The sequence below is a fragment of the Tenrec ecaudatus genome, chromosome 17, assembly GCF_050624435.1.
Source record: "Tenrec ecaudatus isolate mTenEca1 chromosome 17, mTenEca1.hap1, whole genome shotgun sequence".
Classification (NCBI taxonomy): Eukaryota; Metazoa; Chordata; class Mammalia; order Afrosoricida; family Tenrecidae; genus Tenrec; species Tenrec ecaudatus.
Genome location: NC_134546.1, coordinates 15,738,630 through 15,760,665, shown reverse-complemented (window position 1 = coordinate 15,760,665; position 22,036 = coordinate 15,738,630). Strand labels below are relative to the sequence as shown.

At 46.8% G+C, this 22,036-nt stretch overlaps 2 protein-coding genes across 4 annotated transcripts in view; one reads left to right on the top strand and one right to left on the bottom strand.

Annotated features, from left to right (window-relative positions):
• GKN2 (gastrokine 2) overlaps nt 1-22,036 on the top strand; it is a 39,103-nt gene that overhangs the window by 6,085 nt on the left and 10,982 nt on the right. The window contains exons 2-4 of one of the 3 annotated variants that reach the window (XM_075535687.1): nt 7,017-7,107; nt 15,315-15,492; nt 16,654-16,716. In XM_075535687.1, the coding sequence (XP_075391802.1) occupies nt 15,391-15,492; nt 16,654-16,716 (165 nt within the window). In that variant the 5' untranslated portion in view covers nt 7,017-7,107; nt 15,315-15,390. The remainder of the gene's footprint in view (nt 1-7,016; nt 7,108-15,314; nt 15,493-16,653; nt 16,717-22,036) is intronic. The other 2 variants (XM_075535689.1, XM_075535688.1) reach the window with 2 other exon arrangements.
• On the bottom strand, nt 1,382-6,860 carry LOC142431013 (gastrokine-1-like). The gene is made up of 6 exons (XM_075536048.1): nt 6,849-6,860; nt 4,518-4,571; nt 4,289-4,426; nt 3,257-3,367; nt 2,211-2,358; nt 1,382-1,476 (listed from the first exon to the last, which is right to left on the bottom strand). Exons 1-6 carry the CDS (start codon nt 6,858-6,860, stop codon nt 1,382-1,384), a joined length of 558 nt encoding a protein of 185 aa, XP_075392163.1.

Below are 22,036 nucleotides of genomic sequence, written 5' to 3'. Positions count from 1 at the left end.
CTACCCTAATGACTGGGTACATGCTTCTAAGAGACTTGAGATTGGTAAGCTCCTCAAAGGCAGTTACATGATATCGTATTCAGTTTTTCAGTCACAATTTTATTTCTTCCTCACACTAGGGGACATCCCAGACCATGGCCCTAGAGAAGTCATCACAAATTTACAGGTATCCATTTTTAGGATATTTTGGAAGTTTTGCTACCTGGGCAGTAGTCTTTATGGGAACAGCAATGACATTGCATCAAGATACAGAAAATGATCATGACTGTGTCCCTGCAAGGACTATTTGTCATAAATGCCAAGCATCAACCCCTTTGGTTTCATATGCTTGGGTTATTTAGGGATAGCTCATCTGAAGACATGAACATTCCCTGAGATTCCTTTTATGACCTCCAGGATTTCAAAACTATTACATGATATATGTTGGCCCTAATTTTAAAAGATGAACTATAATTTGATATGGTAAGGGACATCTGGGTTCACCTGCAACCCTGAGATCTCTTTCTCATTAAGTGGGAGTCTCTGGGATACATGCATCCCACAGTGACTTCACTTCTGGCTAGTAATGAGTGGGGACAGTGGACTCTGGAACCAAACAGGCCCAACAAGCATTAGAACTGGAATTCAGAAAGACTAGACGTGATCTCTTTAACTGTAAAAACGTGTAAGTCATAGGGAAGAGGACCACTTTTGGGTTCAACCTTCTTCTTTGCCATCAGCCACAGGCAAAGAATGAAGAAACAGAATGTGCAGTGGAGCAGAGAAGAGCTGACATACCACCCCAGGGGGAAAGGGGTGTTGTCTAGGGTCTTTGTGTCATTTCAGTGCCCGGTTCTGTTTCCTTCTGAGACCAGCGATACTTCTTACCGTTAGACTATTGTAGATACACACACACACACACACACACACACACACACACACCTTTGTAGCTATGCAATAAACTCCTCTCTACCTTTTTATTTATTTATTTTGCTTAAGCTAATTTGAGTGGGTTTCTGTCCCTACATATCTAAAATAGCATTGTGCTCATACTAACTACTGAACAATCTTGAGACCATTCCCAGCTCCCCAGTTGACAGTATATGAGGCAGCTGAAGGGTTTCTTTTTCAGAGACAGGTCTGAAATAGAGACTGACTAACAGTAGAATCAGGGCATGTCAACAGCTGCCATCAGCACATGGTGCCGTGACTCCTATACATTCAAAATAGGAATAAGGAGACATTTTAATATCAATGGAATTCGGGGTGAAGTAGGTTTATTGGAGCTTAAGAAAATCAACATCATCAACAGGAAACTTTCCAGAATGAGGAGACAGCCATGCAAATCCAGATGTTTCTGCACAGCACGTAGTCATGAGTGAATAGAGAGCTGGTTTTTTCTTCAGTTCTCCAGTGTACTTCCACATAAAGAAATGTTCACAATCCAGAGTGCATTAATGTTGAGGCACGTCCCTGAGGAAAAGAATAAGCTTGCCCCTGATAAAAGAAAAGAAGAAATCAACATCAATGACTTTGCAAGGACTATCTTCTTATTCATTCTCTCTCTCTCTCTCTCTCTCTCTCTCTCTCTCTCTCTCTCTCTCTCTCTCTCTCTCTCTCTCTCTCTCTCTCTCTCTCTCTCTCTCTCTCTCTCTCCCAAACACACACACACACAAGTTCTGGATAAAGATAGAGGGAATGAAAGAGACCTTGTGTTATCGAGCAATTCAGCAATGTGGAAAGTTGTTTCAAAACTCACAGTTAGATATTTTACTTTGTGTAAACCATCCTTTACATGTCCAAGCATTAAGCATTTCTTTGAGCTATTGAATGTCAATAGATTTTATTGGCATTTTCTTTTCATTTAACAAAGTGTGTCTTCTAGTGAATGGGTCTCAAGTTTACTCCAGGTTCACCCTGGTAAGTTGAAGAGCACAGCATTCAAAGACATACTGCTTGGAATTTACCCAGGCCCAGTGGCTAGGAAAATGACTTAATCTTTGGATGTCTCAATGTTCTCAACTCTAAGGTGGGATTAACAATAGAATTTACTACCTAACATCGCCACAAGGAGCAAATGCGTTAACTCACAAAGACATGTAGGATAGTCCCTGGCACCGTTCTGTAAGTATTAGACTTTCATGTCCCCCACCTGTAGTTGGACGCTCTTCGGACAAGAATAGCCCGACCAAGGGAATGGATTTGAAGTGCGTAGTGCGGATGATACTCACCCTGAGTCTCCTGGGCGGTGTATGTTGGAACGTTTTTGCACATGGTTGTGATGGCTTTGCCATACTTGCTCAGATCGGTGACCTGGTTAGGGTTAACTGAGTATGTCAGGCTCCGGGGAGGTGGTCCACCTGGTCCTTTCCCCTGAAGCTGCGTGGGAAGGAAGGAAGACAGAGGGAGAATAAATGGCAAGCAACATGGTTTGTGGATTTGAGTGCTAGGTACAAGGCCAGTGGGCATGGGTTACCTATCATTGTTACATAATCGACACAAAGAAGAGCTCACGGCAGCCCTGTATATGTATCAGAATGGCTACGTGTCACAAGGGCGATCCACCTGAGCGTCCTCTAACAGCAGATGCGTAGAGTCAAGTTATTATGAAGCGTGGCTCTCATTAGAGCTTTTGTGACTGCCTTGGATTAGGCTGTGTGTTCATCAGCTTTGGCGAACATCGTTTTTGTTTTTATTTCTTGCTAACTTGTTGGTGAAAGACACCCATTTATCAGTTGTCATAAAATGGATTCAGTCAAATATTTTAAAGTCACATAAATTGCCCTTCCCCCTCCACCCTGACTAGGGTCCCCAGATAAAGTAGAGGATGCTCAGTTAAATCTGAATTGTGACTAAAAACCAGATGTTTTCCTTACTTTTAAGTATGGTCCAAAGATCATAGGGTGCCCGAGTGTACTAAGGCAGTTGATTCATTGTATCCTACAGTGCTCTATGCTGACCATGGTACAACCCTAGTCCACATCCCGGTGGGAAATAGGCATGGCCAGAGCTTGGGGTGGCTCAGGGTCAAGGTCATCGAGGTCATCGAGTGTCTTGCTCAGCCAGCGTGGAAGCAGAGGTGAGCGACAGCATTTGGGTGTGTTGAAAGCTACCTCCCGCATTACGTCTCACCAGCCTCTCACCAATCAATTTTGGTGCCTCTCAATGCAACACTCCACAATGATTAGTTGGTGTGATTGCCACCTTTTTTGAAATGCTTTTTTTATTTCACGAGATCCCCCTTCCCTCACCTCAAAGAAAAAGGCTTTCTTGTTACCTTGCTTTCCTTGACCAAGGCATCCAGGGCATGAATGGGGGGCACCACATCCTTGTTCATTCTATGCACAATGCACACCTTCTTGGCAAAGAGTCGGGTTGCTGCGAAGCCCTGTTGAAGAAGAGGGCGAGGGTGAGGTGTATCCTGTACGCGCCAACGGCCTGTCCTCATCAGAAATCAGTTCCACCAGCAGAGGGGATGGGCGCTGGATCTGGTCACGTTTTGTAATTAGATCTATTTTGTCAGGACAGAGAGCAAAATCATTGAGGAAAGAGACCCAGTGTCGAATGCGCTGCCTTATCACCCAAGTTCTAGTACGGCAAGTCAGTCAACGTGTCGCTTGGCTGAAATGGATCTTACAAAATGCTATCACGTCACAAATCTGTTTTGATCCTGACAAAACCTCAAGCAGTAAGGCGAGGCAGACGTTAGGATTTTGTTGATCAGGTGCTAAAACTGCAGGGATAAAAATGTGACTTTTTTAAGAGTCCGGTTTGTTAAAAGGCTCCTACTTTGAGCCGAGTGGTTGTTTTTCTTTCTTTCTTTTTTTTGCCACTTCTGCTGCCTCCCCGATTAATATTGTCATTTGTACTTCCTGGAGACATTCTGAGTGACAGGTGAAATAACAACTTCTGTCTTGGCAGAAGAAAATTCAATACAGAATGACGGGATGTGCATTGGCTGCAGTCACCTTGTGGAGGCCTTCCGTTTCCGAGGGGGTCTGCAGACCGGCCCTGGGGGTCGTCCTCTGATACTGCTGTCCTGTCTCCCTACAACGCCTTGACCATCATGGGTCCTGCTACCCATTCATTGATCTGAAGCATCACTGACTGTGGGAAAGTCATTCCTAGCAGCTACATCTAAGGAATGGAACGGGCAGGCAAAGGGGACCCTTTCACTTCTAAATACGTACTTATTGGTAACTAGAATATGTCTTATGTGTATTGTTTCACATATATATTATTATTTTTGGCTAAAACAGAAACACGCTATTTTTAAAGCCCAGACATTGTATACGGATTGACTACCGACAGAGTTATAATCCCAGACGGAATTCCAGGAGTCCCAGCCGTTGTTATTGTCCACGTTGGCCACGTTGTGTTCGTTGTTGACGCTCACGCTCTGCTGCCCACTGCCGGCTCTGTTGTTGTCATTGCTGATGTTGATATTCTGGGAGTTGGGACGATACAAAGGACGACTTAACCCCACTTTCCTTTCCCAAAGGCAAGCGGGTAACCAATCTTAAGAAGGGGAGACTTACGTAATCAGCGAGGGCAGGGGCTAGGAAAAGTCCGCAAAATCCGGCAAAGAAGATCTGCGAACACAAGCACGGGTGCCTTACTGTTAGGTGGCCTTACTGTTAGGTGGCCCTGCGTTCTCCTTCCCTCTGCCCCTCGCCCTGTCCATGCAAATCATTCAGTAATGCTCCGAATCGGTTGAGTGGTGGGTCTCTTCTTCTCTGTTAACCGGTGTGTGTGTGTGTGTGTGTGTGTGTGTGTGTGTTTAAACCACAGACAGCTGTAATGATCATGTAGCATTAGAAATGAATTCTGAGTGCTTAAACTATGGTGCCATAGCCTTTTGGGCCAGTCGGGCAAATGGTTAATGGGTTTGGCAACCAGTCTACCCAAAGGTGCCTCAGAAGAAAGGCCTGGTGATCCACTTCACCAAGTCAGCCCTTGAAAAGTCTCCGCAGCACAGTTCTGCTCTGACGCATGTGGAGTTGCCACGAGTCCGAATCAGCTCGATGGACCTGAGTATAATTTACCAATTTTTTTTCTTACTCAGTAAGTCGTAGGCTAAACGGATGAAGCATCCATGCGGTGAAGAATACATTTGGAAATGAACAGTGTCCATGCTAGAAGCGATAGTTGTGTTTTAAAAATAACATCTCAAAATGAATCGTCTGATTTCCTATTCATTCTGGGCCACTTTCCTTCCTTTGCCAACCTCGCTGCGTGCTGGTCAGCAGGCTGGCTGGGGGTCAGAGGTCAGGACGTGGTGTCTGGCTGTCAGCCAAGGTTAGCAGGAGGGAAGCCATGACTGTACTGTGTCCCCGGTACTTGGCTTAGCCATTGGTTCCTGGTTATGACCCTGGCTTCCAGCGCTTTCTGCAGGGTGCCATTCTGCATACCTGATCCTTTCCTCGGCCTGGCACAAAATCATGTGGAATCTGGTACTGGCTATACAAGGTAGTTCAACGGTATGTTTAATCCCCCACCCCCACCCCCACCCCATGAGATCTTAAGACGGAGGTGAAAATGAGTCTCCGAAGAAGTCATAGGTAAAAGAAACCTGTGAGACCTTCTAGCACAATCCCAAGGGGCCCTGGTGGCCTAGGGCGGTTCACACTGGGCTGCTAACTCCAAGGCCAGCAGTTCAAAACTACAAGTCGCTCCTCAGGAGAAAGATGAAGCTTTCTGCTAGCTGTGAAGATTTAGAGCCTCGGAAACCCCAGGTGCAGTTTCTGCGCTCTCTGTCAGGGGGCAATGGGTCAGAATTGACCCGGTATCGGTGCGTGAGCAAGAACGACTCAAACACAGACATAACAGTGTAAAAGGACATCTTTTACAGATGGGAAAACGGAGCTTCAAAAGTTAGGTATCTCTGGCAAGGCCGTACCTCCAGTTTGTGTCAGAACAAGGGGACCTGTACCAGAGGCGTCTTTTTCTTAAAAAAAAAAAAAAAGGACCCCTATTAAAAACAACAACTACCAGACTTGCTGCTATTGAGTGTAGGGTGTGTGTGTGTGTGTGTGTGTGTGTGTGTGTGTGTGTGTGTAGAGTAGAACTGCCCCTTAGCATTCTCTGGACTGTGATCTTGATGGAGTCAGGTGGCCAGGCCTTCCTTCTGTGGTACTGCTGAGTGGACCCCGACCACTCACTGGTGAGTGGCTGACCATCAGTCATCTGTGCCACCCAGGACCCAGCAGAGGGCTAGTTGGTAGATGATTTATTTACGCTTGCAGCTCTATCACGGAGTTGAGCACCTGCAATGTCTTCTAGTGTTTAGTATGTTGAAACATGAAATATGCTCCGGGCTGCTTCTAGTCCCTCTTGGCACCATGTGGCTCACCTGTGACGCACACAGCCTTTCACCTGGGAACCCAGGGAAATGCTGCACAGAGCTTCATGCATCAGTTGTTTTCATGTACTGGGTCCAGTGAGTGGCCAGGTAGAGGGACCAAGGTAACCTTTCCTTGCCTGGAGGTCATTGATCTTGATAGGAAGCTTTCTATCTGGCCTGAGCAAGTGAAGGAACTCGGGGTGCAAGGAATAATTCCAGAAGGAGGGAAGAGATCTGGTACTTTCTAGGGCTTTGGGACTGCTCGGTCTATGCTGAGACCTGAGCCAGGCGATCTGGGAAGCAATGGTCTTAGTGGCAGCCTGGCCTATGGTGCTCAGACTCTGGGTAGCCGCCCCTCTCTACAGAGATGCTCACAGAGGCCACAGTTCCATCACAAGAAGACAGAGGTGGTGGTTTACAGCTTTCTACCTTAAAATGACGCATTGCTACGTGAAGCAGATTTCCCATCGCAGAACAGCCGTCTTCAACCAGATAGTAGCAACTGTATAAAGAATCATCTACTTACTGTGAGCTGCATCTTGTCTTCAGCCAAGCAAGGGAGCAGAGGAGAAAGGAGGTCTGGGTGCAGGCTGGGCGAACCTCTTGTATTTGTACTTGGCCTGCTTGACTCCAGCAAGGTGTGTCAAGGTGGGGTCACAGATTTAGCCTCCCTTTCCCTATCTCGCCACGACAGGTTGCAACAGGAAGCCTTTTGGAATATCGCCTTGGTGGGCAAGGCACCTTGACGTGGGCACACTCTGACTCATCCTGGGTGCAAAGTGAAGGTAGGGCAATGTGATTGCTGATAACTCCTGCCGTGGGTGTGATTTTTACACAGATTCTGACAGAGAATGATCCCTGAAATCAAACAAGACCTTCATGAGGAGCCCTGTGCTCGCTCGACCTGCTGGATGGTAGCTCTGGTAAGAATGTGCGGAGTATTCCGTCTTTTTAGATGAAGGGTTTGCTCAACACGATCTATTACCTAAAACAAACAAGCACAACCACTGCTGCTGTGAGGTCTCTTCTTGTTCAAGGAGGACCCGGGTGCCTGTGTGTGTCCGAGGCGAGCTCGGTTCCACAGGGTTTCCACGGGCTGATTTTGCCCAAGAAGAGCACCATCCCTTTCTTCCAAGAGGCACGGGATGGAGATGAAAGTCCAGGCTTTGGGGTTACAGTTGAGAACCACCCAAGGACGCTGTTACCTTTCCCACCAAACCTAGGTGTTTTCTGCCCTCCAACATGCTCTCAGCGATAGTCCTGTGCGTTTGTGAGAAATGGGGGCGCTGCAAACATCAGTTAGTTTCCCAAGTTACAAAGTTGTGTTTTTTCTTCTTGGAAATGCATGTCACCTCTGAACCTTCCCAGGGTTTCTCCCACCTGGACCTTCAGTGCACTTGTAACCCGTCTCTCTGAGCTATAGATGCTTGTGCCTTTTCTCCACTTTCCCTAGAGTGGTCCTTCTAAAGCACACATGGAAACGTTTCCAGCTTAAACACGTGCACAGGCACCTGCAAGATAAAAGCCCGACTCATAAGGAGAGCATCCAGGGTCTTTTATCATGAGGCCTCGAAGCCTTCCCAGCGGTGCCTGTCACCTGACGCTGTCTATATCCGTGTACTGATGACGCCAGAGTTTCCATCGGTCTTGTAACAGTCAAGGTGTGCCGTGCTCTGGGCCCTTGCCCGTGCTGTCCTTGGACTCTGCAGGCCCATCCCTCTGTCTTTCTCTAGGTGCTGGCCTCCTTTGCCAAGGCTCAGCTCAAGGACCACTGCCTCCATCATGTCATCCCCATCTCCTAGCTGGAATGTTCCTCCTTCTTTATTCCTGGAGTTTTTGGGGTTTTTTTTTTTAAAGAAATTCTTTTTATTTGCTCCTGGATACATTTTAGAAAACACATGAAAATAGTTTAAGAATATCTGTTAGGAATAGACTTGTGTCTCTCCCTCCCCCTCCAAACAAACAAACAAACAAACAAACAAACATGTGTCCACTAGGCTAGGGCGGGAGTCTCCATATCATGTAATTACCCTCTATTTGGTAATGTGATGGAATTGTTCTTGTAAATTCTAACCCCTATGATGCTACTGTGGCAGGATTCGTGGAAATGACATCCTGCAGGATGAGGTTGTATCTTGAGTCAACTTCTTTTGAGATAGAAAAGGGATTAAACAATAGAGCAGAGATTGGAGGGATCTGACTTTGATCCAGAAAAATATTGTTGAGAGCAGAACATATCTGCAGAACCTCAAAGACCTGTGCTGAGAAGCTTCTAGACCTACAGGGAGATGGATGCCAAGACACAAGTAGAATTCTAATGACCGCTGGGCCCATGGTGAATAAAGGAGAGAAGGACTTAGAGCTAGACCCAGGAGCTTATAAAGAGAAAACAGCCTTCCCCCAGAGCTCACTCACACCCTTCCTGCCATGAAATCGATACCGACACATCGCGACCCTCTCAGAAAAGGTAGAACTGCCCTTATGGGTTTCTGAGACGGTGACTCATTATGAGAGTAGAATGCCCCATCTTTCTTCCTCGGAATAGCTGGTGGTTTTGAACTGCTGATCTTGCAGTTCACAGCCCAACGAATGACCACTATGCCCCCGAGGCTCATTCCCCTAGAGCTGGAGCCCTGGATGTTGTTTGTCAAAGTCATCCATCGTTGGCATTTCTGGTAGAGCAGCCCGAGATAACCAAAGCAATAGCCATAACATTTTAAAAAATCAGAAATGGTAGGAACTCTCAACAGACAAACTGGTAAATGCTCCTACAGAGTGCTGGAGGTGAATTAAAGCTTTGATTCATTTTTGCTCCAACGTGGTAACGTCGTATGTGTTGAATCTCATCAAGTGCCTGAGTGGGATGCTTAGACCATGATGAATCTTGGTGCCCTATCAACGTCTTTATCAAATGTTGACGCGGCTGGCTCAGTGTAGCGGGTGTGAGGGCTTGCTCGCATTGTTAATATGCCAGCTGAGTCCTCTCCAATTCATCGCTAGCAGTCAAAGGACAAGAAGCCTGGGGTGGGGAGAAAACACCTGTGAAGAGGTCTTTGTCACACTAGATAGCATCATATCCCAGGCAGAGCCACCACAGAAGGAACACATTGCATGGCCTTGGCCTTGACCTTGAGAATCACCCCAAAGGCAGTGGCGCGGTGCCTGGGTCACGGGTTGCAAGTCAAACCTTATCAAGAACTTGATGTTGCCACTTTCTACAGTGAGCTGTGAAATGCCGCTCCAAAAGGTGCTCCTTGACACAAAAACAAACAAACAAAAAAACAAATAGAAAACAATTCTGAATCCAACAGTATTGCCCTTGGAGGTGGTCCCCATTATATTTGCCTATCAAGCGTGCTAGGACTCACTCGGCCAGAAATCTGATTTGGCTACGTCCACCCAGAACCTTAGTGGCCTTCTTTCCTCCTTGCCGGCCCCTCGGTTCAGTTTCTCCCTCTGACATCTCTCTCATCCCTTGAGAGCATTTTCTTTAGGGACGTGACAATGGTGCTGTGTCTGAATAGGCATCCTGATGAGCCACTGGTTCCAATGACCCAGGAAAACTCGATTCTGTTCTTCTTGGGGTCAGCGAGTCCATTTCTCCTGTCGATCTGATGCTTTCTGGTAGTGAAAAAAGAAAATTTCCCTTCATACAATGTTGTTGAGTCCCTAACTTCGTCAATCCGAAATAAATAGACCTATTGGACAGTTTCCCATCCTCCAGCACAACCATCTCCTTTACGCACGTCACATTCCCAAAAGGAGCCTGCTGAGCATCTTATACGGGTCTGGCCTATTCTGGGTTCTGTAGAGGTGAGAGAAAAGTTGGTAAGTTTTGTCTGTCTTCCATGGCAGCATTTCCACGAAACAGCCACAACAAAGCTCGCGAGGAGAGAAGGGGCAGGAGACTCGCTCATGCTTCCTGATCACTTTTGGCCTTGGATGTGAAGAGGACTGAGGTTGAGGATGATCCCCTTGGTCCCCCCACTGAGGGAAGAGGCTCTTCCTCCTGAGCACCCTGACCTACAGGGAGACGCCCCCGCCACACTCCACCCAGTGGCTCTGGTGACACATGAATGGTCCCAGTGCTGTAGGCTTGGTGTGGGACTAACCAGCCCATGAGTAAATAGGGCCTTGCCTGGCCACAGAGGTGGAAGCTGGGCCGTGCCAAGAAACCAGCCTCCCTCACCACCTTATCTAACAAGTCGCCCCCACCCATGGCTTCCCTATGCTCCCCACCCTGGGATGTCCACTTGGGTGGCAACGCCCTGTAGGCGCCACAAACTGGGGATGCGGCCTATGTCCCACATGCCTAATCACCTCTCGCTGAAGAGACTTGTTAGGGTTTCCCATAGAAGTCAGACTCTCAATTCTCCCTCCGCTTCGGTGTGGAAGACAATGCTGCAGTTCAACATCCTGATTAGAGATTCCCTTTCCTTTCTGGATGTACTGGGGACTGCCCTCACACACTGCCATCCAGTTGACCCTGGCTCATAGCGACCCCTCCAGAGGTCCCGCAGCTGCACATCGCCACGGGAGCGGGCAGCAGCATCGTTCTCTTGCGGAATGGCTGGTGGGTCTGAATGACCAACCTGGGGTTAGTAGGACATCCCTGAACTCAACAGCGCCACCCCGGCTCCTGAGTGACGGATCTGGCTGTGCATTTTCCCCTGCGCTCCCAGGCTCAGCCCCTCCGAGGTCCTTGGTCATCACATCTGCCTTGTCATTCTCATTCCCCTCTTAGGACTCGGATGGCCCTGGCTGCAGCTATTGCCACTGAGTCCCTGCTGACTCATGACGCCTCACTCAGACGAAACCAAAGCATCACCTGGCCTTGTGACATCTTCACGACAGTCGGTGTGCCTCCTCCCGTTGTTGCGGCTGTCTGTCCTGTCAGTCAGTCCACCTCCTTGAGGGTTCCTTTCACTTCTGATGCCCCTCTGCTTTTCCGAAGCCAACCTCACCTTAGAGTTGTTTGCCTGGATGTGGAAGCCCCTTCAATGAACAGATTCTGCCTTCTTCTCCGGATCGTTTTACTATTTGGTTCCCCCCAGTGATTTGTGTTGCCCTGTGATGACGGATGAGCCTGGGATGGTCCCTGGCCAGTGATTCCCTGTGAAATTTGAACATGTCTTCTTCTTCATCTGGCAAGATGGATGCTCCCACCCCTGCTCTCTGTCTACCAGCCTCAGTTAAGACTCGTTTTTACGACAGCTATAGCTCCCAGCCTCTTGGTGTCCTGGGTTCAAATGCTCCATACGTTCTTGTGGCCAGAAAAGTCCCATGGAGACACACGGCAGCAGGACAGGGTAAAAGAGAGCGCTCGCAGGGGTGGCTGGAAAGCAGCTCATTCTAGAAAACCCACTCTTGTGAACACAGCTGTTTGGATATTGGAGGGAAATGCCTTTCAGATGACCATAAAGTCAAGGAAGCTCTTCTTGCTTTGTGTTGTCTCCTCTGGGACCCTTGCCTTTCAAAAGACAACCCTGCCTTTCTGTGGCTGCTTGTATACGTCAATCCCACTGTGTTGGGCAGACCTCCTGGATGCCCCCCTCTCCGCCCAGTAATGATACGTTATGTCTCAGACCAGTTATTACCTTGAGTGTTACAGTGTAGACGCAGGATTTGGATAGCATTTGCTAACAGAAGGTCCCCTGAGTAATGACATCATCTGGCTCAAATATGTGAAAGTCAAGATAAAGTGTGGGTGGGTCTGTAATTCACTTGTCATCCCGGGGAAGAACAGGGGAGCCTGTTTAAGCACTTCCCTCTGCTCTGAAAAGATTCTGGAGCAGATAGGCCGGGGCGAGGAACAGAAATCACGAAGTCATAGCACAATGTTGCTGAGAATGACTCCACTCGCCAGTTCTGAGATCATACTTGGTCTTGGTGCTGTTTCTTTCCCCTGAGGCCGGTTCGAGAAAACTGGTGGAAAGGCTTTCGGGCTTCAGGTCCCTTTAGCTACTGCTGTCTGCTTTGGGGGAACCAGAACTGCCCATTGGAAGATAAAAATCAGATCCAAAATGGTGAGAACCACTGTACATCAGCCCGTCCACCGCAGAGCCAGACCTGGACCCCTGGTCTCCCCGGATCCTGGTGGTCACCACGACACTGTCTTCCTTGGGAAGACAGAAAAAGAAGCCAAAGCCAAGCTCTTGTCCCGAGGCCATTGAATAAGGACACTCAGCTGTGAATGCTTGTCATCTTCTGTGGGATGACCGGTCTGTACTGGTTTCTCAGATGGAACACACACACACACACACACACACACACACACACGTCATCTTTTCACTGTTAGATGAAAACATGGTCAGATGAAGATATTGGATCCTCAGCAGTGCTTGGAGTGTTCTGAGCTTCACTGTTTGTTCTCTCCCCGCCGCACCCCTCATCTCTCAGTCTCAGAATTAATAATACTGGATGACACCTATCAGTAGGCACGGATTCCAGAATGCACTTCTCCCTCCGAGGCCGTGCTGGGTTGGAATAAAGAACCAACTCCCCTTGTTCAGGTCAAGAAAGTTCATCCGCTCGACCCATAACCCTTTCCTCATTTTCTCATATTGAAGCACATCCAGTTAATATTTCATGCTCATACAACGCCCCAGCGAAGCCTGCTCAGAGAGTTGATTTAAAGGCCTAGGACAATGAGTGCCTACATCCCTGCACTCTGAGATCTTGGTGAGGGGATGGCCAGCTTGGTGGGCCTGTGGCCAGTAGGTACTGTGGTCTGTGATTTCTTTTGTGGACTTCAGAGGTAATACTTTATCTCTGATTACGTGTGCTTGCTTTGGAAGTTGTGTTTCTTCAGTGAGGCCCAACAGAACCGTGGTGCATGCCCAAGGGCTCGGGTGTTGGCTCACTTGTGGTCCTACTCACTGACCTTGGCATGGGGTCCCAAGTACTCCATCCCTTACCTCAACCCAACAGCTGCTGCTGCCCTCTGCTGGCAGGACCTGGGCGCAGGTGCAGGGAGGGTGCTAGTGGGACCACATGCAACTGAGCGTAGTCGTGAGGTGGGCGCTAGGTGTCTTGAAGGTCTGTACTTGTGGCACTGGCATCCTGTGCCCAAGGGAGAGTGGCCTTAGTCCTAGAGCCAGTTGCCATCAAGTCCATGTGGCAGAGTAGAACTGTACTCTAGAGTGTTTGCAATGGCTAACTGTGTTTGGAGGTAGACTGCCAAGTCTTTCTTCCTAAGTGCCTTTGAATGGACTTGAATCTCTGAGAGCATTGATGGTCCCCCCCAACCAGGGACTGCAGAGTGACACTAAATAGCATATCAGAAACACCCTGACCGGAGGCAAGAGAGAACATCTCTCACTCACTCACTCACTCACTCACTCACTCACTCACTCACTGCCATCGAGTTAATTCTGACTCATCTTGACCATATGGGACAAGGTAGAACTGCCCCCGTGGGTTTGTAAGACTGTGACTCCTTACGGGAGTAGAAAGCACCATCCTTCTCCCGCAGAGCTCTGAGAGAGAACACAGAATAAAGAAAAGAGCCCCCTCATCCCACCTCACCCAAATCCTGTTCCTCGAACAAATCCCCAAATCCAGACTCACTGCCATCAAGTCTGCTGCAATCACAAGGACCCTAGGGTAGAACTATCCTGTGGGTTTCCAAGATTATAGCTCAATGGGAGTAGAGAGCCTCGCCTTTCTCCTGCGGAGCAGCTGGTGTTTTTGAACCGCTGGCCTTGTAGTTGGCAGCTCAACGTGTAACCACTACGCCACCAGGCTCCTTGGTTTTTCAAACAAGGGACCCCATGTTTTCATTTTTCACTTGTTCCTGAGAATTCTGTATCTGGTTCAGAAGGGAGGCAAGACAAAAACCTAATACAGGTAGACTAAAGTACAGCAAGAAAGTGAGGTTCTGAGAGGCATTGACTTGCTTAAGTTCCCCTATCAGAGAAGAAAGGAATCGTGGATTCCTGTAACTCTGAACCCAAACCTAACTCTGAACTCTCTTGGACCTGGACGTTTCTCCAGGTAAGGAGAGAAGATGAGTTCTCTATGCTGGAGTGGCCACAGGGGCTTCCTGCAGAAGATGGGTCTTCAGCTGGGCTGTAGGGGACACGGGCCTGTGAGGAGGAAGGATCTGACCACTCTGCCCGGGGTCGCAGCAGAAGCCACGGGGCGTGAGCCGGGGGATCAGTGGCCATGAGGAGACTCCTTTTCAGAAGCCTTCATCGTCGCAGGCTTACCATTACGTTCATGTGTTTAGTCGCAATTAACAGGAGAAAAAAAAGTGAGTTGAAAGGATCCCACCAAGTACCTACAGGCTGCCATGCACTGAGCTCCAGGTTTGTATGGATCGAATCCTTCACCGACAGCCTCTTGAAGTTCCCTTTCTCTCCGCCTGTCAGAGGGACCATTTCTTTCTCACACACCCATATGTTACAAATCTCCCGAGCTCTGCCCAGTAAATTAATATTTTAGTTGGTGGTTAGGGGTGTTTCCTTGGAAAAGGCAAACAGTAATTATTACTGTGTTTCTGCAATGGACACACCTTTACGTTTGATCTCTTCTCCTTAGAGAGGAATATAAGGCACGTATAGAGAAGATCTATAAACATGTATGTGGATCTCGTTTAATCACAATTAGCCAGAGAAGGTATAAATAAACATAGGTCTGACATACCAAAAGGAAAGTGAGAAAACAAGGAAGCTTCTGAGAGAAGTTCTGAGAAATTGTCCGCTTCTTGCTTTCAGGAATGTAGCCCAACTGAGTAGAATCCTATTTTGTGTATCAGGGTTTCAGTTGAGAGCCTCATTTACTGAGCCCTGATCATGTGGCAGGAGCTATCTTAGATGTGAGGGGTATGCATTCTATCGCAAGAAACTCACAACCGGGAAGATGCCCCGGGGAGGCCACCACACATCACTGATAGATACATGGCATCTGTCTCAGAGTAAGTGATGACACGCTAATCTACAAAGAGTAGTTACATTTCTCTCAGATGCTTCCCTGTCGTCTTACTTTACAGGCAGATCTGTACAGGAAAAGACGCTCAGCATCGTGCCCATGACGGAAATGCATACACGACGATACACCCAATTAGAATGGCGACAACAACAAACGAACAGAAAAATGCAGAGAATTCCAAATGTTGGCAAGGACGAAAAATAACCAGGCCAACGATGCCTTGCTCATGGCAATGGAAGGTGAGGCAGCCAGTTGGAAAGCAGTTTGGTAGTGTCTAATGACCATACAGCACGCTTACCATATGGCCCAGCAAGTCCACTCAAAGGCATGTGCACCCGCCTCTTGGTCTATGGACAGGTTCACATGTGCACATCAAACCCTACAAACAAATATTTATAGTGGTTTTATTTGTAACAATCAAAACCTGAAAATAACCCAAGTGCCTTTTAAGTAGTGCCTCTATAGACACCGAGTCACTTCAGCAATTCTTCCCTGTGCTTAGTCCAACTGCCACCGGCACCTGGGACAACCGAGGACACCATGGCCTGGATCAGGCTCACTTTGGTCCTCAAGGTGACATCTCTCTTGTTTTCACATGTAAAGAGGTCTTTTGTGGCAGATTCTAATTTGATTTCTTGACTGCTACTATGGGATGACTGATGTCATTGTTGGTGTCAGATAGATCTTGGCTGAAAGCAGGGAACACCAGAGAGACGTTTGTCTGTGCTTTATGAACGCTACTGTATGGATCAGAGCACGTTATGGAAAATACTGTGACTAATGGGAATTCAAGAGCACCTAATTGTGCTCCTGCAGAACCTGTCCACAGACAAAGAGGCAGCTGATCTCCTGGTTTAAAGTTGGGAGGGGCGTACAGTGGGATGGTATGGCAGTTAGATTTTATGTCAACTTGACCCTGTGTGAACGGGTACGGGTGGAGTCCAACCTGTCAGTCGGGTCAGAGCCTGGTGATGCCTTCCTGGGGGTGTGGCCTTTTTAGAGGAGAGACAAGGTTAACTTCTCCTTCCTCTCTGGCACTTCACCTTCCTCCTCACCGAGGGGGACTTCCCTATGACTGCCTTTAGGGGTGGCCCCACAGGGCTGTTGACCTGGAGAGCTGTTGGCACCCTGCCATGGTTCCTCAGATTTGGGATCCTTGGGATCCTGCACCCACCCCTGGGTTCCTCCTTCACTGTGCTGCATCGACAGTCTGTAGTGACATGAGTCTGACGAGAGCCCGGGCTGGCATTGGACCCATGGCCTTGAGCTGGAAGGGGCCAGGGTGCCTTCTTGATTTCAAGTTCCTTCTTACACATAGATGAGTGCCTCTGGTTTTGCTTCTCTAGGCAACCCAGTCCAGTGTGGGTTGTGTCCTTTCACTAGACTTGTTCATTCTCTAGCCCACGAAAACAGGAACCCAAGAATCTAGACTGCACGGAGAAGGAGGCACCATCAGAACTGAGGTAAGGGTTAATAACATGTACTTTGCAGATGACACACACAACGTTGTTTGTTGAAAGTGGAGAGGACTTGAAGCCTTCCTGATGATGGTCAGCGAGTACGCGGATGACATGTCAACCCGTAGAAAACAAAAATCCTCCCGACGGCATCAACAAACGCCATGGGGATAAATGGAGAATGATGGAAGCGGTTAAGGATTTTGCTCTACTTGGAGCCACAACCAATGAAGCCAAATCGATTGCAAATGGCCTCTTTAAAATGTTAGGAAATAGGGATACCATTGGAAGGATTAAAGTGTGCCTGACCTAGACCGGGGTCATTTGGATCAGCTTATGTGCATGTGAAAGGTGGACGGTGATGGACTAAGAATGATTGATGTTTTTAAAAAATGGTGTTGGAGAAGACTATTAAACATTCCACGGAGTGCCAGAAAGACTGAATTAATCTGTCTTGGAAGAAGTACAGCCAAAATGCTCCTTATAAATGAAGGTGGTGAAACCTTGACTCATGTCATTGGGCCTGTCCGCAGGAGGGGCCGGCTCCTGATGGAGGACATCACGCTTGGTAAGGTAGAGGCAATGGAAAATAGGAAGACTTCAACAAGATTGCTTATACAATACTGCAAAGTGGGCTCAAACAGAGGACGGCAGAGGACCGGGTGCTGCTTTGCTTTGCGGTACATGGGTTTTCTGAATCAAAACCACCACTTCAACAGCATGGAAAAGCAATAACAACATAACTGTGCCCATCAAAATCTCAATAATTTCCTTTTCACCTCTAGATCTTCCATGGTTAGAAGAAGGCAGAAATACACAGGAAAAGAATGTAAAATTCCCAAACCAACCCACTGTCACTGAGTGGATTCCATAGGATTGCCAAGACTGTGATGTGGATGGGAGCAGACTGCCACACACATCTGTTCGTCGTGCAGCAGCTCGTGGTTTTGAACTACGGACATTTCGGTTGGCATCTGAACGCTTTAAATACCGTTCCCCCAGGATGCCTTAAGACTTGTAAAGAAAGAGGTAAATGTAGTAAAATAACTAAGCAGAAATAAATCTAAAACACTGGAGGAATGACCAGAAGGAAGCTGATGACCCTTCGCTATAAGACATGGAGTCTTTCAGAATGAAGAATATATAACACATGGTACAATGCTACAGGCAGGAGACACATCTAAAATAAGACCACACAGAAACGTTGAAAATAAAAGATAAAGTGTCTGGAGTCTCAAAGGCTTGAAGGTAAACAAGTGGTCATCTAGCTGCCCACGTGGAAGAAGCACACCCGTCTTTATAGTCACGAGGAGTTCAAAAACAAGCAATCAAAGTGATGTGAAGGAACTTAGACAAAGTGGAGACCCAAAACCCACCTTTACGTAAGACATTCGGACAGTCCCTCACAGAAGGGATCATGTGTCCAGGGAGCAGTAGAGCACTGATGAAGCACACAACTATCCTTTAGTTCTTTAATATTTCCTCCCCTCTACTATTATCATCTTAGTTTTACCTCATTAATCATGTGAGACCTGTGTATGTTCATTTGTATAATTAAGATTGTTCGCTGCATGAAATCCAAGATGGATAAACCATTCAGAAATACTAATGGGAGTAATGAGGGTACAGGAATAGAGGGGGTGGTGGTGGAGGGGGTAAAGGGGAACTGTTAGCAATACTGAGGGTATAACGCCACTGGAGAGCAACAGACAACAGAATTGTAGGTGAATGGATTCATTGAATGTTGTAAGATATGGCAAAACAACAGCAACAACAATAATACATAATTTAATAATAAGAGTTCCTGGGGGAGGGGAGGGAGGAAATAAAAGGGAGCTGATAGAGGTCAAGAAGTAATAAAATGTTTTGGAAATGCTTGTGGAAGCCATTGTAAAATTATGCTTGATCTAATTGAATGATGGATTGTTATACTATCCATAATAGCTCCCAATAAAATGATTAAAAAATAATTAAAAATAAAGAAAAGAATTAAAGATGTAAACCATCCAAATTGTACTCTGCCACCAGCAGTCCCAACCAAACTAGAGGCAAAAACAAATGAGCAGAAACCTCAACATATGAATGGAAGTCCAGTAAGGATATAAAACATAAAAAATGAATGAAACACATGTCCCCCCCAAAACAATGTGCTAACCGTGACCTCACATAGTCCAGAGTGTGAGGTGAACTACATAAAGCAAAACTCGTGAAAATTCTAAGTAGAAACAAACAAACATATAATCAGGGAATATTGTTGAACATGCCACTAGCAGCGTTTCAGGCAGATAAACAAGGTAAAAGGATTTGCAAAACAAAGACTAGCAAGTTCCATGTAATAGAAACAGCCAAGTGTAAGCATCTGATGGAGCGCTGGTGGAGCCGTGGGGACACCATGGGCTGTTGGGCTGTCATCCGCAAGGGCAGCAGGGGCTGCTGCTCAGAGAAAGATGGGCCTTCCACTGGGCATCCCCTGGCAGAGGGCTCTCGGGGAGGAGATGAGCCAGACAGGGTGCGATGTAGCAATGATGAAAAATAGAACTTTCCTCTAGTTCCTAAATGCTTTCCCCCCTCTCCCTACTATCATGATCCCAATTCTCCCTTGCAAGTCTGGCTAGACCAGAGGATGGACACTGGTACAGATAGGAACTGGAAACACAGGGAATCCAGGGTGGATGATCCCCTCTGGACCAGCAGTGTGAGTGGCAATACTGGGAAGGTAGAGGGAGAGTGGGTTGGAAAGAGGGAACCGATTACAAGGATCTACATGTGACCTCCTCCCTGGGGGATGGACAACAGCAAAGGGGGTGAAGGGAGATGTCGGACAGGGCAAGATATGACAAAATAATAATTTATAAATTATCAAGGGTTCATGAGGGAGGGAAGAATGGGGAGGGAGGGGAAAAAATGAGGACCTGATGGCAGGGGCTTAAGTGGAAAGCAAATGTTTTGAGAATGATGAGGGCAACGAATGTACAAATGTGCTTTACACAATTGATGTCTGTATGGATTGTGATAAGAGTTATATGAGCCCCTAATAAAATGATTGGAAAAAAAAGAAAGATGGGTCTTCTAGGTTCAAACAGGTGCAGTCGCAGGAGCCCACCGGGGGCAGCTCTACCCTGTCCAACAGGGTCCCAGTGAGTCAGCATCAACTGCATGGCAGTGGATTTGTTTTTCAGTTTCAATTAACTTCCAAATTTTATCTAGCAAATGACCTTCTCTTATGATCTCAAACGCAATGAGAACCTAGCAGTTCACATAGTTGGCGGCGTTAGGTACCACTGACTTGGTTCTGGCCCAGAGTAGCCAGTGTGCAACAGAACAAAAACTGCCCATCCCTGTGCCAATGTCACACTTGTTCCTGAGCTTAATCCCCTTGTTGCAGCCACTGTGTCCCTCCGTCTCACTGGGGGACTTTCTTTTGCTCTCCTTCGACTTTACCAAGCGTAATGCCCGTATGCAGGGACTGGTCTCTCTAATGTAAGAGTCGAAAGCAATGATGTGGAAAAATGAAGAAGCAGTACAGAACATTTACAGGCATAACCCAGGCAGCTTTAAAGATGACCAGGGTGAGAAGGTTGACTCACCAGACACTAGAATTTACAATGACAATGAAATTAAGGCTGTGATGTAATGTCATATGGATAGACAAACAACACAGCAGAATAGAGAGAAATAAGGAGCCCTGATGGCATAGTGGTTGTGTATTGAGCTGCTGACCTCAAGGTCAACAGTTCAAAACCACCATCTGCTTCTTGCGAGAAAGACACGACTTCCTACTCTGGGAAAGACTTACAGTCTCAGAAACTCAACAGAGCAGTTCTTCTCTGTTCTACAGGGTCGCCATGAGTCAGAACTGGCACGATGGTGGTGGGAAAATGGGGAGAAAACACAGAAAACCAATGTACATGAGGAGGGTACATGACATTATAAATTGGTAGGAAAATATTGAATGATTGAATACTAATATAAATAGCTAAGATTCTGAGCTGCTAACTGAAAGACTGGGGGTTGGGGGTTGGAGGTTTGAGGTTGGCATTTACTCAGAGGTCATCTATTTCCCCAAATTCAGCCATTGAAGACCCAGTGGGGCGCAATTGTACTCTGACTGGTATGAAGGCAACGAGTTCTGGTTGCTTCATAGCAGTGGCTAGGACAATTGGATCCCTAAATGGGGCAAAAGAAATGTATCAAATTGAAGGATAATAAAACTAAATGTCAAAAGCGAGAATCAGAGGAACTTAAATGTAAATGTAAGCTTTTAAGAAAATGTGGGGAAACACATTAAAGACTTGGAAAAAAAAGCTTCTTAAGCAAAAATGAAGGAAGACTTCTTTGAATAGATTGAGAATTTAAACTTCCATCCAGTAAAAGACACTGCAAACGAGTGAGCAGTAGAATTAAAGATTCTTCTGCTTAGAGTTCCTCAGGAAACCCACACACAGAATCCACAGAAATCAACTGACATGTACAACAATCTGCAAAGGATTGGAACCAGCAAATTACAGAGGAAGAAGCCAGATGGTAGAAATTGTGAGGAAACACTGCATTTCCGAGGTCATCGGGGAAACCAAATTAGATTACAAATACGTATTACTTTATGATGACCATACTGACAAAAATTAACACTCTGACAATATCAAGTGTTGGTAAGATGTGTGTAACCAGAGACTTTGTACCGCCCTCCACATGCGAGTGGGTTCCACTCTTTTGGAAACTGTATTTGACATTGTTTAAACGTTACCTAAGGTCTATGTACACGATGGACTTGCTTCAACGTGTCCAAAACAAACGTCTGTATTCAGCAAAAGAAAGGTCCATGACTGGTGTGGTGGCTACCTGAATGCCATTCCCTCCACTCATTGAAATATCGCTCTAAAAGTTTCGGTATTTACCAACTAAAGTGGGCAAATAGGCAACAGGCCTAGAAGACACTAGAACAGTGGGTCTCAACCTTCCTACTGCTGCAACCCTTTCATACAGTTCCTCATGTTGTGGGGACCCCACAGCCATAAAATTATTTTCCTTGCTACTTCATCACTGTCATTTTGCTACTGTTATGAATCATCGTGTACATATCTGATATGCAAGCTGTATTTTCATTGTTACATAATTAAACATAATTAAAACATAATGATTAATCACAAAATAATATCTGTAATTATATATTGTGAAATATTTATGTGTTTTTCGATGGTCTTAGGTGACTCCTGTGAAAGGGTCGGTTGACCCCCTCTAAGGGGTTGCGACCCCCAGGTTGAGAACTGCTGCCTCAGAGAGAACATTGGGCCAAGGGTCAGAAGGGCTTGTCCTTGTCACTAGACTT